This window comes from Ylistrum balloti, unplaced genomic scaffold, assembly GCF_031769215.1.
Source record: "Ylistrum balloti isolate Yb309-2 unplaced genomic scaffold, AGI_CSIRO_Ybal_v1 Utg370532, whole genome shotgun sequence".
In the NCBI taxonomy this organism is placed as follows: domain Eukaryota; kingdom Metazoa; phylum Mollusca; class Bivalvia; order Pectinida; family Pectinidae; genus Ylistrum; species Ylistrum balloti.
Genome location: NW_026782339.1, coordinates 296,087 through 313,388, shown reverse-complemented (window position 1 = coordinate 313,388; position 17,302 = coordinate 296,087). Strand labels below are relative to the sequence as shown.

General features: G+C 35.2%; 1 protein-coding gene across 1 annotated transcript; it reads left to right on the top strand.

The window, feature by feature from the left end:
- The first annotated feature begins 306 nt into the window (after positions 1 to 306).
- On the top strand, positions 307 to 15,772 carry LOC132555969 (ras-related protein Rab-13-like). The gene is made up of 7 exons (XM_060220355.1): positions 307 to 916; positions 10,298 to 10,358; positions 11,371 to 11,431; positions 11,976 to 12,053; positions 12,455 to 12,544; positions 14,521 to 14,586; positions 15,257 to 15,772. The coding sequence occupies exons 1-7, from the start codon at positions 766 to 768 to the stop codon at positions 15,539 to 15,541; spliced, it is 792 nt and encodes a 263-aa protein (XP_060076338.1). The 5' UTR covers positions 307 to 765; the 3' UTR covers positions 15,542 to 15,772.
- The last annotated feature ends 1,530 nt before the right edge of the window (positions 15,773 to 17,302 follow it).

Here is a 17,302-nt window from a genome sequence, read left to right as displayed (position 1 = left end):
CGCTTTTGAAATTAAACATCTGTACATCATAAAATGGTTTATTCTCCGTTAACTTACCATATTTTATTTCATCCATGTCAACAAGCTACTTGATATAATCTGTTGTCAAACCGAAACTAGAATTGTCTCCCTTGAAAGCCGACCAGTAAGGCTTCCGGACTTTGTGGTATAGGACGGTAACAGGGCATGACGTGTGGAATTTGTATAAGTGTATGTACTGTCGGTAAAGCATGACTAGCGGAGATATGTATCTTGGATAAATGATACTGTCTTCCTGTCTAGAGAAGTACACAAACATATTCAGCTGAAGTCATCCTTGGCGTTTGTTACACCACCGTCTGTCAACCTTGAAACGGTGATCAGAAACGTCACCTGACTGTGTAATGTGTTAAAGAGTACGGGAATCGTTTATTTATGCTATTGACAGCTACTGTTGTGTTTATTTAAATTTGAACCAGACCTGTATTTAGTCAGACGAGTGTTATTTAAACGGATCGTACTGACAACACTGACCGAAGATGAGATTTTTCAACAAAGGATAAGGCTGAAAAGACCGACAGCTGATTTGGGAATTTTCTTTGTCACAATTTCTAAACATTTCGTAACTACTGTGCTTTCATCGTTGATTTAAACACTGATACTTAGAGTTTGCTGAAAAATGAAACTTTCAAGATGTGATTGCTGAACCACTTTTTTGGTATTGTAACAAACTGTTCATGATAAAAATTTTATTTTAAAAATTCATAAAATAAATCTTAGAAGAAGATGGAAGGCAGAGGAGTGAGTCGGTCGATGTCTAAACGTTATGACATGCTTCAGAGACTGCTGTTGGTTGGAGAGACTGGGGTTGGTAAAACTTGTCTCCTGTGTCGCTACGCCAACAATGAATTTATGGACACGCATATCACTACTATTGGTAAGTATATTTATTAAGAGAGGTTGATCATGTATTACATTTAATTAGGCTTATAAACAACAGATACAGTCATCAATGTAAATAAAACTTTACACACTCAATTTTTTTTTTCTTTTGTACAGATAACAGGTTAAGAATGTTACATATATGATATAATAATATATATATATGTATTAAAATGTTTAAATGTATGTGTAACCGTTAAAAGACACACATTCTTTTTAACAGTCTTCATCTATAATCAAATATCACATTAAGAGAATAGATGATTGATTTTATGTGTTTTCCTTTATGTGAAACAGAACTGAGACACTATTTTACTCTACAGTCTATTGGTATTGTAATGTTGAGGGTTTATTTATGGGACCAGAATCGTGACCCAGCACACAGGAACCTGAGAACTTGTTACAGTCTGTCCTTATATGTACCTGTTGCAATACTTATAAATGTTTTTTATTATGCTTGTGTGCAAACCTACACTGACTTTGTTTATCAAATCCCTGTGACCCTGTCCCACTAGTTTTTAAGCAAATAGTGAAGGAATTGTGCTTCAAGCATTCTACAAGATAAATTGACAAGTTGTACAAGCAAACAGGTGTGGTCACTTTATAGCCACTGGTCAGTCTATGATTCAGACAGGAGTAATGTAAGGTGACAAGGCAGATATTGTTATAGTCTTTTTCATAATAAAAGATTAAAAAACAGTCCAGACTTTTTAAAGAATAGTTAGCTTAAAACCATTAATAAAATATCCATAAAACCTGAATATTTCTTTCCAAAAAAATACCAGTTTATTTGTGGATTGAAAAAGGAGAGAAATAAGGAATCTATTATGAAATATGATTCAATTTTGAAAAAGGCATAGCTATCATCAATGGCATGGTGCTAACAGACTTTGCTTTTGTGAAATATTTTAAAGTAGATTGACAGATGGTCTTAATCAATAAACCTTGGTACTTGGAGCCATGATAATAAAAGACATGGATGTAGAATTAGTTGAGTAGAACACTTGACTGATAATCTGTGACAGATTAAACACAGGTAGACTTATCAGTCTGTGTCTGCTTTATACTGGTTCATTAGCCACATCACCTGTGTGTCTCTGACCTACCTGTAGCCACCAGTGACCTGTTTTACACAAGATATTCTATATATTAAGCTGCAGGCAAAAGGCGATCAGTCTGTCAGACCCATCAGACTGTGTCCAGTGTTACATCATTCTAGTGTTAGTAGTTATTGACTGAAAACAGCATATGAAAAGGGTTAATGAAGTCTTATGGAATACATGTCTGTATGACCTGTTGGAGTTACATACTGACTTGCCCACAAGGTGGTGACATTTCGTTCAGTCACTGTATGTGCTTGCTCCTTGATTGAATAACTCCTGTCATGTTACACATCATATTTAATGTGAAATGTACCCAAAACATTTGACTCATGAAGAAAACTGGGAAAGAATATTCCCGATGTGTTTTAAGAAATGACTAATTGTGGGGCACCCCATTCACGTTAGGGTTGGTTTCTCTGATACCTTCTGTTTAAGAGACCTTGGTGAGAGCAAGAATAGCATCTGTCTTAGTCCACTGTTTGTTTATAGCCATCCACTAAAAGTTGGTGCCATCCTGTTAGTTGAAACATTTTGGACTTCTAAGCACAGATGTAGTGAAAGAAAATGCCTACTCAGTGAGTGATACTCATTTCTCAAAAATTCCATTTTTACCTAGTGTTTGAGTTTAGCTACTTAAGCAAAAAGTGGGCATACTGATAAGTAACCTTCAGGATAAGATAGACTTGATCAGTCTATCCCATCAATCAAAACTTGGATTGACAGGTATGAATATTTATCTCTAATTACAATAGAGATTTAAATACATGACTGTAATCAGATAACAGGTCCCAGTAACAGACAGCTGATTGTCAGGGAAAAAAAAGTGAGATGAAAATTACACAATATCAAACAGAAAATGTCTTGTTACATGAATGGTTTATATGTGGTAGAATTTACAAACTTATGATTGATTAAGTTGTAGTAACTATAAAGTTAGAATACATAATTAATTGATAAATTTGGCCCTGAAACCACATAGCAAGTATAGAAATTTGAAATAAATGCATACTTTCTACACAAGATCAAGATTTCTCCATCAACTTTTTAATGGATTTTTTTTGTTTGTCACCAGAGGAAATGTGTAAAATCTCTTTTGAGATTATGCCCAGTTTCATTTTCCTGCAATTAAGATAATGCTGTCTAAAGGTGATCAGCTTTGTGCAATTTTCACCTGGATTTACAAGGAAGTTTCTTAGATGATATTGTATGGCTTAAATGTAAAAGTAAAGGAATGATCTTTTTAATTTAGCAGTAATTATTATGTCAATGGCTGACGTTGTATATACACCTATTGACCACACATAAACAGATACTAAATAGTACACATAACATTATACTCAAGGTTTATCTACCAAAATAATCAAAACTGTAAACTAAAAAAAAAAAAAATTGAATTGGTGCCAGAAAAAAATGTATGAGGTAAAGTGTGCTGATTGTGCATGTTTGTCAACTGTATTGTTTTGTACACTGGTTGACTGTGATGTAGACAATACAGTTTAATTTGTTATAATATGTACATATATGCTATCAGTGTAGTTTGTTTTTATCTGTTTGTTCATAGTTTACAGCTCAATAAAATACACATAACACACACGCGTTTGTTAATCAGCCAATATTATTGGTACGGTAGATGTGTGTAAAACAGCTGTTGACAAAATGAAGTAAAACAAGAATTTCATTGTTATAGAGAAAACACTACCATTGTACCTGGCTTAGCACTTGAAAATAGAAATACATATTTTATACTTACAGTAAGATAAAAACAAAAGGTTAAACTTGCCATGTAAATGCTACCATAGATTGAAATAGTATAACTTGACTTTATTTTTGGTTGCTAAATTTTTCCTTTCACATAATACTATACTAGTAAGTTGGTTTTGAGGGAATGGTTACCTTACAAAAAGCCTAGAGAGCCAATATGTATCATTTGACTCACTGAAATTGGGAATTGGCTTATTATAGAAAAAATAGATTTCATCAAATCATTGATTGGTAATGCTGTTGAATAGCCAATAAGGGCATGAGCTTTTTGTGCTGATAAAATTTTCATCTCGGAAAAATAAAAATGCATGGTAATTGATATCTCATGTTTGATAATAAAGGGTCTTTTTTGTCAATTAATTTATATAGGGAAAATTTGGTACATGGAAAATATTATAATGAGCAGGATTTTATAATATCAGATATTTTAATAGGTGGGATGTACTGTGCTTTATGCTGTATACAGATAGAAAACTGATTTAAACTTGTTTTTATCCAAATCAGGATAGTTTACTAATATAGATTATAGTCACATACACATGTGAGTTAGAGTTGATACTGTTTATATGTATAAGGATACAGTGTATTGTGTATCATATATTCCTAATATTTCATTTGATCCAATATTTGATTACTAAGGTCAAAGAAGTGACACTGTCAATTTATTGGTGTGAAGATGGTTGTTGAAAGCAATGAATGTTTATACAAGCAGTCGTTTGATGTCCTAATACAATTTCCTGTCTCTCTAAGGAAAATTGAATCCTTTAAAGTTTTGTAAAGGGGATATATATATATATACTTTACACATCATCAGTATAGCATTTGATAATAGGGATGGGAAATTCACTCAAGATTGAAGGAGTATGACATTCCGGCATGTACAGTACATGGGTTCATACAGTCTGGATACATGCAATATCAAATTTGCTGGAGATTTTTCTTGTAGAAAAGAAAGATTGGAAATTAACTTATATGTAGAATCGAAAAATCTTGTGTAATTGTTTTATTTGTTTATGATACAAAAACATGTATTCATTTTGAAATTATTTGTTCTCATCAGTTTTTGAATGCAAATTGCTTATATAATGTAATTTATCATATCAAAAGAAAAATTGAATAATGGTTTTAAGTAAACAAAACTGAGTATTTAAAAGATTTGAAATCAAAGAAAAGAATTACATTGTAATTTGATGATGGATACATATACAAAGTTAAGGGCATTACCAGAATTAATGACAAAAAAAATCTTAACTGTTTTTTCAAGTTTTATACTCACCTTGACTTAAGTTTAAATAATCTTTTAGCTAAGAATTGTAGTAACCAACCTGTCCAGAAAAAAACTATTAACATCAAATATGTCATCTGTCTGTTGATTTAGGGATATGATCTTTAAAGGAATGTAGAAAGTAGATTTGGTATAGAATGTAAGGAATTAAATAGGCTTGTGATAAGGTTCAGCCATCCATGGGTTTACTGAGATATAAAGTACATGGTGTAACTGAAGCCAGGATAGGCTGAGTACAGTTACGACCTATAAACTCATCCCCTCTGTACATTGTTGTGGTTTCAATCTAATGTGTACCAGAAATTTCAGAGGAAAATCCAAGTGATTTAATACTATCCGGAGATGATCCCTAATGTAAATATAGTTTAGATTGGAAGGAAGTGAAAAAAAAAAAATTAAAATCCTTTAAATACCAGCAATAATAAGATGTGCAATTCACCAGTGTATGTCAATGTAAAATTAGTGACAAAAGATACCAGATATGTCTTCTTGATAATTACTGTATTGTCAACATGAAAAAGTGCAGTAAAAGGCTCCTTCCTACCAATTTGGCCAGGTAGAATTTCCCTTTAGCTAGATTGGTTGAGTTGTCAGACTTACATAAACTAGAGGTCCTTACTTCAATTCTGATAGAAGGCATTGAAAAATAATATCTGTATTGGTACCTGTTCAATCTAAATATTGCATTGTGTACCTTTATGTAATGAAGTAAAGTATGATGTGAAATTAAATACCGATGTCTGACTTTTAGATTGTACCTATGTTGAACCAGGGAGATAATAAAGATACAAATTACATGTACATAGACATACAGGTATCGACAATGGACTTAAATAAAAATCTCAGGGATAATTAAGTCCTTGTGTATGTCTGTATAACTTTTGTAGGTACTAGCTGGTTTTTACAATACTGACGCAACAATTTCTCTACTCAACCTCCTTTGATAGCAAAGTAGACAAGTGAAACAGAGGTCTTTGGTTCAAACCCTACCAAAGTCATTGAGTTGCTATACTGTAAGTTAATGGGGATTTATTTTTTGTTTAATATTTGGGAACTCTCAATTCACAAATTTATATTTCCATGAAATTAACAGATAAAAGTTTATATAGACTACTAGCAGAGTTTTTGAGGAAGATTTAACCATGAAATCAGTTTTGGATAAATGCAAAATTTCAGCCCCATGAAAATATATGATTGTACATTGTAATCTTGGTAATACTACTAGCTGCAAAATGCCAAGAGGAGGCATCGAAATTAATAGTTATGTCTATTACATACAGTATCATATATGGTCTGAGCATCAGTGGTGATGACCCTGTCTGGCTCACTAAAACATCTGTCCAGATTTGATATAGTGTGGTATTTACAATTTTTGAAAAGTCTATGATTTAAAATCATATGTGATGTTCGAGTGCAGTTAATTAAACGATCTTGTGTGGTGTAGATATCTGTACTAGCATTGTAAACATTGTTCAGGGTTTCTACTTAACCTCCAACATAGGAATTTTCTTTGTGAAGAGGTAGTTTTCTTTTCCTTTCCATCATATTTATCTTCAGGGAAAGCTCTGGAGAACTGTTAAATCTCTGTTTACCAGCTCTGTATGTAACAATAAGTTAATACCTGGCCCTGTACTATACATGAAGGATTTTAACTGTGTATTGAGAGATCAGTGTTCACCAAAATCTAATTTGGTAATGATAAATGATGCAGAACGAACGAAACAATGACATCTTTCTCTTTCATGAAGATTTGATTAATATAAAGGTGAATTGGAGGTGAACTTCTCTCACCTGCGGCGTACCTGTGTTTACCTGATCACCATATCAAGTGTATAATTCTAAACTAATGACTGGGCTAGGACAGTGTTTGTATATGACTAATGTGTTAGACTTTTATTCTTCCTACTGACTGGGCTAGGAATTTAGTGTTTTCAATAAATTTTTACCTACTGACTGGGGAATAGGATCATTAGTAAAATATTCTAATACTGGGCTAGGACAGTAGTAAATATTCTACCTACTGACTGGGCTAGGAGAGTAGTAAATATTCTTCCTACTGACTGGGCTAGGACAGTAGTAAATATTCTTCCTACTGACTGGGCTAGGAGAGTAGTAAATATTCTACCTACTGACTGGGCTAGGTAAATATTCTACCTACTGACTGGGCTAGGAGAGTAGTAAATATTCTACCTACTGACTGGGCTAGGAGAGTAGTAAATATTCTTCCTACTGACTGGGCTAGGAGAGTAGTAAATATTCTACCTACTGACTGGGCTAGGAGAGTAGTAAATATTCTTCCTAATGACTGGGCTAGGAGAGTAGTAAATATTCTTCCTACTGACTGGGCTAGGAGAGTAAATATTCTTCCTACTGAATATTCTATTCTACCTACTGACTGGGCTAGGAGAGTAGTAAATATTCTTCCTACTGACTGGGCTAGGAGAGTAGTAAATATTCTACCTACTGACTGGGCTAGGAAAGTAGTAAATATTCTACCTACTGACTGGGCTAGGAGAGTAGTAAATATTCTTCCTACTGACTGGGCTAGGAGAGTAGTAAATATTCTTCCTACTGACTGGGCTAGGAGAGTAGTAAATATTCTTCCTACTGACTGGGCTAGGAGAGTAGTAAATATTCTACCTACTGACTGGGCTAGGAGAGTAGTAAATATTCTTCCTACTGACTGGGCTAGGACAGTAGTAAATATTCTACCTACTGACTGGGCTAGGACAGTAGTAAATATTCTACCTACTGACTGGGCTAGGACAGTAGTAAATATTCTACCTACTGACTGGGCTAGGAGAGTAGTAAATATTCTACCTACTGACTGGGCTAGGAGAGTAGTAAATATTCTACCTACTGACTGGGCTAGGAGAGTAGTAAATATTCTACCTACTGACTGGGCTAGGAGAGTAGTAAATATTCTTCCTACTGACTGGGCTAGGAGAGTAGTAAATATTCTTCCTACTGACTGGGCTAGGAGAGTAGTAAATATTCTTCCTACTGACTGGGCTAGGAGAGTAGACTGGGCTAGGATAGTAAATATTCTTCCTACTGACTGGGCTAGGAGAGTAGTAAATATTCTTCCTACTGACTGGGCTAGGAGAGTAGTAAATATTCTTCCTACTGACTGGGCTAGGAGAGTAGTAAATATTCTTCCTACTGACTGGGCTAGGAGAGTAGTAAATATTCTTCCTACTGACTGGGCTAGGAGAGTAGTAAATATTCTTCCTACTGACTGGGCTAGGAGAGTAGTAAATATTCTACCTACTGACTGGGCTAGGAGAGTAGTAAATATTCTACCTACTGACTGGGCTAGGAGAGTAGTAAATATTCTTCCTACTGACTGGGCTAGGAGAGTAGTAAATATTCTTCCTACTGACTGGGCTAGGACAGTAGTAAATATTCTTCCTACTGACTGGGCTAGGACAGTAGTAAATATTCTTCCTACTGACTGGGCTAGGACAGTAGTAAATATTCTTCCTACTGACTGGGCTAGGAGAGTAGTAAATATTCTTCCTACTGACTGGGCTAGGAGAGTAGTAAATATTCTTCCTACTACTGGGCTAGGAATATTCTTCCTACTGACTGGGCTAGGAGAGTAGTAAATATTCTTCCTACTGACTGGGCTAGGAGAGTAGTAAATATTCTTCCTACTGACTGGGCTAGGAGAGTAGTAAATATTCTTCCTACTGACTGGGCTAGGACAGTAGTAAATATTCTTCCTACTGACTGGGCTAGGAGAGTAGTAAATATTCTTCCTACTGACTGGGCTAGGAGAGTAGTAAATATTCTTCCTACTGACTGGGCTAGGAGAGTAGTAAATATTCTTCCTACTGAGGAGAGTAGTAAATATTCTTCCTACTGACTGGGCTAGGAGAGTAGTAAATATTCTTCCTACTGACTGGGCTAGGACAGTAGTAAATATTCTTCCTACTGACTGGGCTAGGAGAGTAGTAAATATTCTTCCTACTGACTGGGCTAGGACAGTAGTAAATATTCTTCCTACTGACTGGGCTAGGACAGTAGTAAATATTCTTCCTGCTGGCTGGGCTAGGAGAGTAGTAAATATTCTTCCTACTGACTGGGCTAGGACAGTAGAAAGTCCAAGGTCCAAGGTTTAATCCCTTGTGGAGGCATGGATTGATAAGTAATGACCTCAGCACATTGATGCTTTTGATGCCCCTTTAAGGACCAGGGAGGTATTGATGTCCCTTTGAGGACCAGGGAGATATTGATGTTCCTTTAAGGACCTGGTTGATATAGATGCCCCTTTAGGGACCAGGGAGGTGAAGATACCCCTTTAAGAACCAGGGAGATATTAATGTCCCTTTAAGTATAGATGCCCCTTAAAGGACCAGGGAGGTATTGATGTCCCTTGAAGGACCAGGGAGATATTGATGTCCCTTTAAGGACTGGGGAGATATTGATGCCCCTTTAAGGACCAGGGAGATATTGATGCCCTGTTAAAGACCAGGGAGATATTGATGTCCCTTTAAGGACCAGGAAGGTATTAATGTCCCTTTAAGGACCAGGGAGGTATTGATGTCCCTTGAAGGACCAGGGAGATATTGATGTCCCTTTAGGTACCAGGGAGATATTGATGTCCCTTTAAGGAGCAGGGAGATATTGATGTCCCTTTAAGGAAAATGGAGATATTAATGCCATTGAGGCCCCTTTTAGGACCAGGAGGTTTTATGCCCCTTTAAGGACCTGTGAGGTTTGATGCCCGTTTAAGGCTCTGGGAGATATTGATGAGGGTACCTGTATATTTCCTTGGTAAACTGCAAACAGCTGCTTCCAAAGATATGACTCAGCTAGGGAGAATTATATATCATCTCTTTAGCAAATAAGATTACCAGTATACAGGAGTTCCTGGGTTCGAACCCTAGCAGATTAAGCATTGAAAAGCAATGACATCTGTAGTACATAGATATGTGTAAATATTTAATCCCAAGTTTTACATAAATTATGAAGTGCATCATAAAGATAATAAAAAAAATAATTCACTCATAGCAAAATACGCCTCTCAGTCTTCAGTGAAAATCAATCTCTCAGCTGTCACATCTTCTCTCAAACTATTTGCAGATGAGACTATTATGTGTCAACTCTCAATGAGGGCAAAATAATGAGACAGTGTAAAGTCATAGGTGATAGGTATAACTTTTATCTTACTACATATATAAGTACACTTATCATCATTGCCATTTCACACTCTATTTTACAGGTGTTGACTTCAAACTAAGACGAATGGAAGTAGACAACAAGGTGATCAAGGCACAGATATGGTGAGTAAGGTCAGAGATTAAAGGTCATGAAATTCCATCTGATATGGTGAGTAAGGTCAGAGATTAAAGGTCATGAAATTCCATCTGATATGGTGAGTAAGGTCAGAGATTAAAGGTCAGGAAATTCCATCTGATATGGTGAGTAAGGTCAGAGATTAAAGGTCAGGAAATTCCATCAGATATGGTGAGTAAGGTCAGAGATTAAAGGTCAGGAAATTCCATCAGACATGGTAAGTAAGGTCAGGAAATTCCATCAGACATGGTGAGTAAGGTCAGGAAATTCCATCAGACATGGTGAGTAAGGTAAGAAATTAAAGGTCAGGAAATTCCTTCAGATTTTATTATGGGCCTTTATATCTATTATATATAGCATAAGTCTTAAAATTATTTCCATATTTTTAAAATTTATTTTTACGTTTTTTTTCTGGGAGGGGAAAAGAAAGTCACTTCAATAACATGTGGACTGTCATTATGTAGAACATTGAATTTTATCAATGATTACAGTCCAATTCAATCTGAAATCTCTGAGCACATGTTGGTGTGATATCATCATATAGATACTGAAAAGTGAAATAGCTATCCAATAATCTTGAGATGTTATCAAATGAAGCTGGGATCTTACACACTTGACATCAATGTAACAAAATACATTTCAGGTCACACAAACTGTTTTCTTAATGAATTTATTCCATAGTGATGCTTGGGTAGAAGGGTAATTACCTTTCTTAAAAGCCTGTCCATTCATTCCGAGGTCTGATTGGCCGTCAACATGACATATAAGCTAGAGTGGTACTTATGTCTATTTCCAGGAAAAGTGATATTGGAATGTGTTCATTTAATCAGAAATCATTGTCTAGTTCAAGATCATTAAATTTTAAATATGAACCATAGCTCATGATTTGTCACATATCAGCTCCTGAAGGCCATATAGATATTGTGCTTTGTCAGAATCCTGCTGTTTGATTAGATATGTACTTAATGCTCATGTCTCTGTATGTTTGGGGCTTTACAGGGATACAGCTGGACAGGAAAGATTTGAGTCAATTACCAAACAATTTTACAGACGAGCACAGGTGAGAGAAATGATATGAAATAAAGACTTCAAACTAAGGAGATAACTTGTCTAATCTGACACCTTGTGGTACACAAAATATTCGTCAGATTAACCCACAAGGTACACAAAATATTGGTAAGTGTAACCTGTCTAATCTGACACTCTGTGGATTACAACATAATGGTTTTATTAACCTGTCTGATCTGACACACAGTTGATTACAACACACTGATCAGATCAACCTGTTCAATCTGACATCCTGTGGATTACAACATATTTGTCAAATTACAAAAATGTATTGATTTTGCAATATTATAGAACACTGTAGATATGGTGATAGAATACTGTCTGCATTGATACAAAGAAGAAAATATTGATATGTGACCCATTGTAGATTCATTCAGTGTTTGTTTGTTTGCTAAAATTCAATTCTGTGTATTACATAAGATAACAGAAAGATATGGTCTATATAGCTATATGTTTCATTTTAAGGGTCAAAAATGATAAAAATTTAAATCACAAATCAGGCATTTCTTAAGTTACTTATACATTTTTATTTGCAGGGAATACTTCTAGTCTATGACATAACAAGTCGGCAATCTTTTGAGGCAGTGCCAAAATGGCTGTCATATATCCATCAGGTAAACAAAACTTCATGTTGGATTTTATACTTTAATTGCTTTCTCCATCTTGCTTTATGAGAACTCTAGTTCTCCCCCATCATGAAAAAGGGTATATTTTTATGTTTGAAAGTAGAGTAAATATAGATTTGAATAAAAAATTCTTTTTTTTCTGGCGTTGGCCAAAATGATTACTTTATCAGGAGCTTATCACAGAAAGGGAAGCCATTGTCTGAGAGCACTAGTTACTGTTTCTTAGTTAATTAGGATTCAGTTAAAAGGTTGATCATTACAATACATTTTCTATTTGAAATATTTCTTTCTAAAATTGTAAAAAAAAAAATTACTTCTCTTGCAGTTTAATTTATTTAAAAGAGCATGATATTTTCTTATAAATTATCAAAGATGTTTTATTTCCTCAGTTTGCTAATGAAGATGTACAGATTATGTTGCTTGGTAACAAAAGTGACCAGGAGTTGAGGCGGATGGTTACTACGAGAGAGGCGACAAGAGTAAGGCTAATCTGTAATGTAATATCTATCAACTGTTGTCGTAGTGATTGTTTGGGGGATTTACAATCGAAATTCATCAGTGTATTTATAATGCCTGATAGTATCTCAAATTAAGGAAGTAAAAGCTAGTATTTCAAAATCGACTACTTATGAAACAGTTTATTTCTCTTCAACAGATGATTTAAAGAAAATTTGTTTTCAACAAAATGTTAACATATTTTGAAATGGCAATATGATCATGAGCTAGGCTGAAATACAAGGAGTTATTTATCTTAAAACTGGACGTAATATATATAACAAATAAAGCATTCTTAAATGGCACCTGTAGGGATAATAACTAGAAAAACATTTCAAATTAACTTTTACAACTGTTAGATCCAAAGATAAACTTAAATTTGATTCCAATATCTGGTCAGTTGTTCTATATATTTTTCTTGGAACATCTTGATAAGGCATTATGATTGGATAGGTCAGTTTAACACTACAGACCTACAGTTTACCATTGTCACTGTCAGCTGGGTCAGTTTAACACCACAGACCTACAGTTTACCATTGTCACTGTCAGCTGGGTCAGTTTAACACCACAGACCTACAGTTTACCATTGTCACTGTCAGCTGGGTCAGTTTAACACCACAGACCTACAGTTTACCATTGTCACTGTCAGCTGGGTCAGTTTAACACCACAGACCTACAGTTTACCATTGTCACTGTCAGCTGGGTCAGTTTAACACCACAGACCTACAGTTTACCATTGTCACTGTCAGCTGGGTCAGTTTAACACCACAGACCTACAGTTTACCATTGTCACTGTCAGCTGGGTCAGTTTAACACCACAGACCTACAGTTTACCATTGTCACTGTCAGCTGGGTCAGTTTAACACCACAGACCTACAGTTTACCATTGTCACTGTCAGCTGGGTCAGTTTAACACCACAGACCTACAGTTTACCATTGTCACTGTCAGCTGGGTCAGTTTAACACTACAGACCTACAGTTTACCATTGTCACTGTCAGCTGGGTCAGTTTAACACCACAGACCTACAGTTTACCATTGTCACTGTCAGCTGGGTCAGTTTAACACCACAGACCTACAGTTTACCATTGTCACTGTCAGCTGGGTCAGTTTAACACTACAGACCTACAGTTTACCATTGTCACTGTCAGCTGGGTCAGTTTAACACCACAGACCTACAGTTTACCATTGTCACTGTCAGCTGGGTCAGTTTAACACCACAGACCTACAGTTTACCATTGTCACTGTCAGCTAGGTCAGTTTAACACCACAGACCTACAGTTTACCATTGTCACTGTCAGCTGGGTCAGTTTAACACCACAGACCTACAGTTTACCATTGTCACTGTCAGCTGGGTCAGTTTAACACCACAGACCTACAGTTTACCATTGTCACTGTCAGCTGGGTCAGTTTAACACCACAGACCTACAGTTTACCATTGTCACTGTCAGCTGGGTCAGTTTAACACTACAGACCTACAGTTTACCATTGTCACTGTCAGCTGGGTCAGTTTAACACCACAGACCTACAGTTTACCATTGTCACTGTCAGCTGGGTCAGTTTAACACTACAGACCTACAGTTTACCATTGTTACTGTCAGCTGGGTCAGTTTAACACCACAGACCAACAGTTTACCATTGTCACTGTCAGCTGGGTCAGTTTAACACTACAGACCTACAGTTTACCATTGTCACTGTCAGTTAGGTCAGTTTAACACCACATACCAACAGTTTACCATTGACACTGTCAGCTGGGTCATTCTAATACCACAGACATACAATTTACCACTGTCACTGTGACCTATATACCCTGACCTCCTGGCTGTGTTTTTTGAAGTTACAGTAAAACCTTTTGGTTTCGCTGTAGTTTTATACCATTGTCCTTATACAGCACCAGGTACACACATACAAGTAATTCTCATAGAACCTGCTCTTAAATTGTTTCTTCCTTTCTTTTTCTAGTTTGCTGAGGAAAATAATCTTATGTTTTTTGAAACCAGTGCCAAATCTTCAGGGAATCTAGAACAGGTAAAGAGATGATACAAGGTGACCACCAAGGGTTTGGGGTCTTGAGCCTAATGTTTAGTGTAAAATTACAAACCGATGTCTGTTGATTTGATAAATGGCTGTGAATGTTTATTAAAAATTTTAATATTTGTCAAAGCAAGCAACACCAGGTTGTAGATTTGTAAGATTTGTAACAGGTAATTGTGTGTATCAGTGCTGTTACTAGGATTCAAACCCAGGGCCTCTGGACCTGTAGGGTGAAGAAAAGGTCTGTAGCCAAGTAGTATATTAGGACTTTACCAGGGCTACATAAAGTTGATGAAGTTCATGAAATATTTGATTCAATAAATACATGAAAATATAATTGTGGATTTCTGAGGATACCTGTTAAATTATATTTGTTTAAACACAGTCTCCTGATATGTACAATTTCTGTTTATCAACCTCCATGTTGGTAATGTACTTGACAGGCGTATTAATTGTGACATGTACCATTTTGAACTGGAACCAATATACACTCTTTAGCCATATCTATGGATCACAGAATTGAGAATGTTCGATGAATACAATTTATGAGATGCAAAAATATGTAAATATTAAATAAGTATCAAAGCCATAGCTTTCTACTTTGGTTTTTCTTTTATTTTGACTTTCATATGGTGCTTGATTTTGATTAATTTTCATCCCACAGGCGCTGTACACATTGTGTAAATCAGTGCTTGAGGTGGAGGTAAACAAGACCCTGAAACTGTCTGACATCAAGATCGGTGATCAGGCACTAGAAGGAGGACTAACGACACCAACAGATAGCAATGCCAACAAATTCAAACCATCGCTTGACCACGGAATTTCATACCAACACAGGAATGGACTTAACAGTAGTGGCTATGACAATGGAGTTAGTGATAGAGACACTGTGAACCTCCTCCAGGACGACAAACAGCAAACATCTCAAACTTGTTGTAGTGTTATGTAATATATATATATTTGTACTGTGTTGATTATCAATGGTAAAAGGGACACAATCGCGAAATGGTTGGAGATAAATTGATTTTTTGTTTTTGAATTTTCCATTAAAATAGACTGGTGCAGAGAGACATTTTGTGTATTGTTAGCATTACAATTTTGATTTTTTTTAAAGTACAGTATAAGAATTAATTTTGGTGTTAAGAAAAACAGTTTTTGTTTCCAGTAATATGCAGCATTATAAAACTATATGGTACATACATACACTGTTTGCTTGTGTGAAGTAAGTCATGTTTATATGGTCGTTTTTGTAAAAACATCGGTTCACCAGTAAAATTTTTGTAAAACAATAAAAATGTTGGTTTACCAGAAAAATGTTGGTTTACCAGTAAAATGTTGGTTCCCTACCAGTAAAATTTTGGTTAACCAATAAAAATGCCAGTAAAATGTTGGTTCCCTAGTAAAAATGTTGGTTAACCAGTAAATGTTGGTTTACCAGTAAAATGTTGGTTCCCTAGTAAAAATGTTGGTTTACCAGTAAAATTTTGGTTAACCAATAAAAATGCCAGTAAAATGTTGGTTCCCTAGTAAAAATGTTGGTTAACCAGTAAAATGTTGGTTTAGCAGTAAAATTTTGGTTAACCAGTAAAAATGTTGGTTTACCAGAAAAATGTTGGTTTACCAGTAAAATGTTGGTTCCCTAGTAAAAATGTTGGTTTACCAGTAAAATTTTGGTTAACCAATAAAAATGCCAGTAAAATGTTGGTTCCCTAGTAAAAATGTTGGTTAACCAGTAAAATGTTGGTTTAGCAGTAAAATTTTGGTTAACCAGTAAAAATGTTGGTTTACCAGAAAAATGTTGGTTTACCAGTAAAATGTTGGTTCCCTAGTAAAAATGTTGGTTTACCAGTAAAATTTTGGTTAACCAATAAAAATGCCAGTAAAATGTTGGTTCCCTAGTAAAAATGTTGGTTAACCAGTAAAATGTTGGTTTACCAGTAAAATGTTGGTTTAGCAGTAAAATTTTGGTTAACCAGTAAAAATGTTGGTTTACCAGAAAAATGTTGGTTTACCAGTAAAATGTTGGTTCCCTAGTAAAAATGTTGGTTTACCAGTAAAATTTTGGTTAACCAGTAAAAATGTTGGTTTACCAGAAAAATGTTGGTTTACCAGTAAAATGTTGGTTCACCAGTAAAAATGTTGGTTTACCAGTAAAATATTGCTTTACTAGTAAAATGTTGGTCTGCCAATAAAAATGTTGGTTCACCAGTAAAATATTGGCTTTCTAGTAAAATGTTGGTTAACCAATAAAATGTTGGTCTATCAAAAAAAATCTTGGTTCACCAGTAAAATGTTGGTCTTCCAATAAAAATGTTTGTTCACCAGTAAAATGTTGGTTACCCAATAAAAATGTTGGTTCACCAGTAAGATGTTGGTCTACCAATAAAGATGTTGGTTCTTCAGGAAAAAGGGTTGGTTTACCAGTAAAATGTTCGTTTACCAGTAAAATGTTGGTTAACCATTAAAAATGTTGGTTTTCCAGTAGAATGATGGTCCACCAGTAAAAAGAGTTGGTTTACCAGTAAAATGTTGGTTAACCAATAAAAATATTGGTTTATCAGTAAAATGATGTTTTACCAGTAAAATGATGGTCCACCAGTGAAAAGAGTTGGTTTACCAGTAAAATGGTGTAGAAATGTTGGTTTATCAGTAAAATGATGTTTTACCACTTAAATGTTGATTTACCAGTGAAATGTTGGTTTACCAGTAA

Coding starts and splice junctions, on each gene's coding strand:
- LOC132555969 (XM_060220355.1), top strand. CDS start 766: ATGGAAGGCAGAGGAGTGAGTCGGTCGATGTCTAAACGTTATGACATG. Junction 11,432..11,975: donor AATTTTACAGACGAGCACAG/GTGAGAGAAATG, acceptor TTTTATTTGCAG/GGAATACTTCTAGTCTATGA. Junction 12,545..14,520: donor CTACGAGAGAGGCGACAAGA/GTAAGGCTAATC, acceptor TTCTTTTTCTAG/TTTGCTGAGGAAAATAATCT.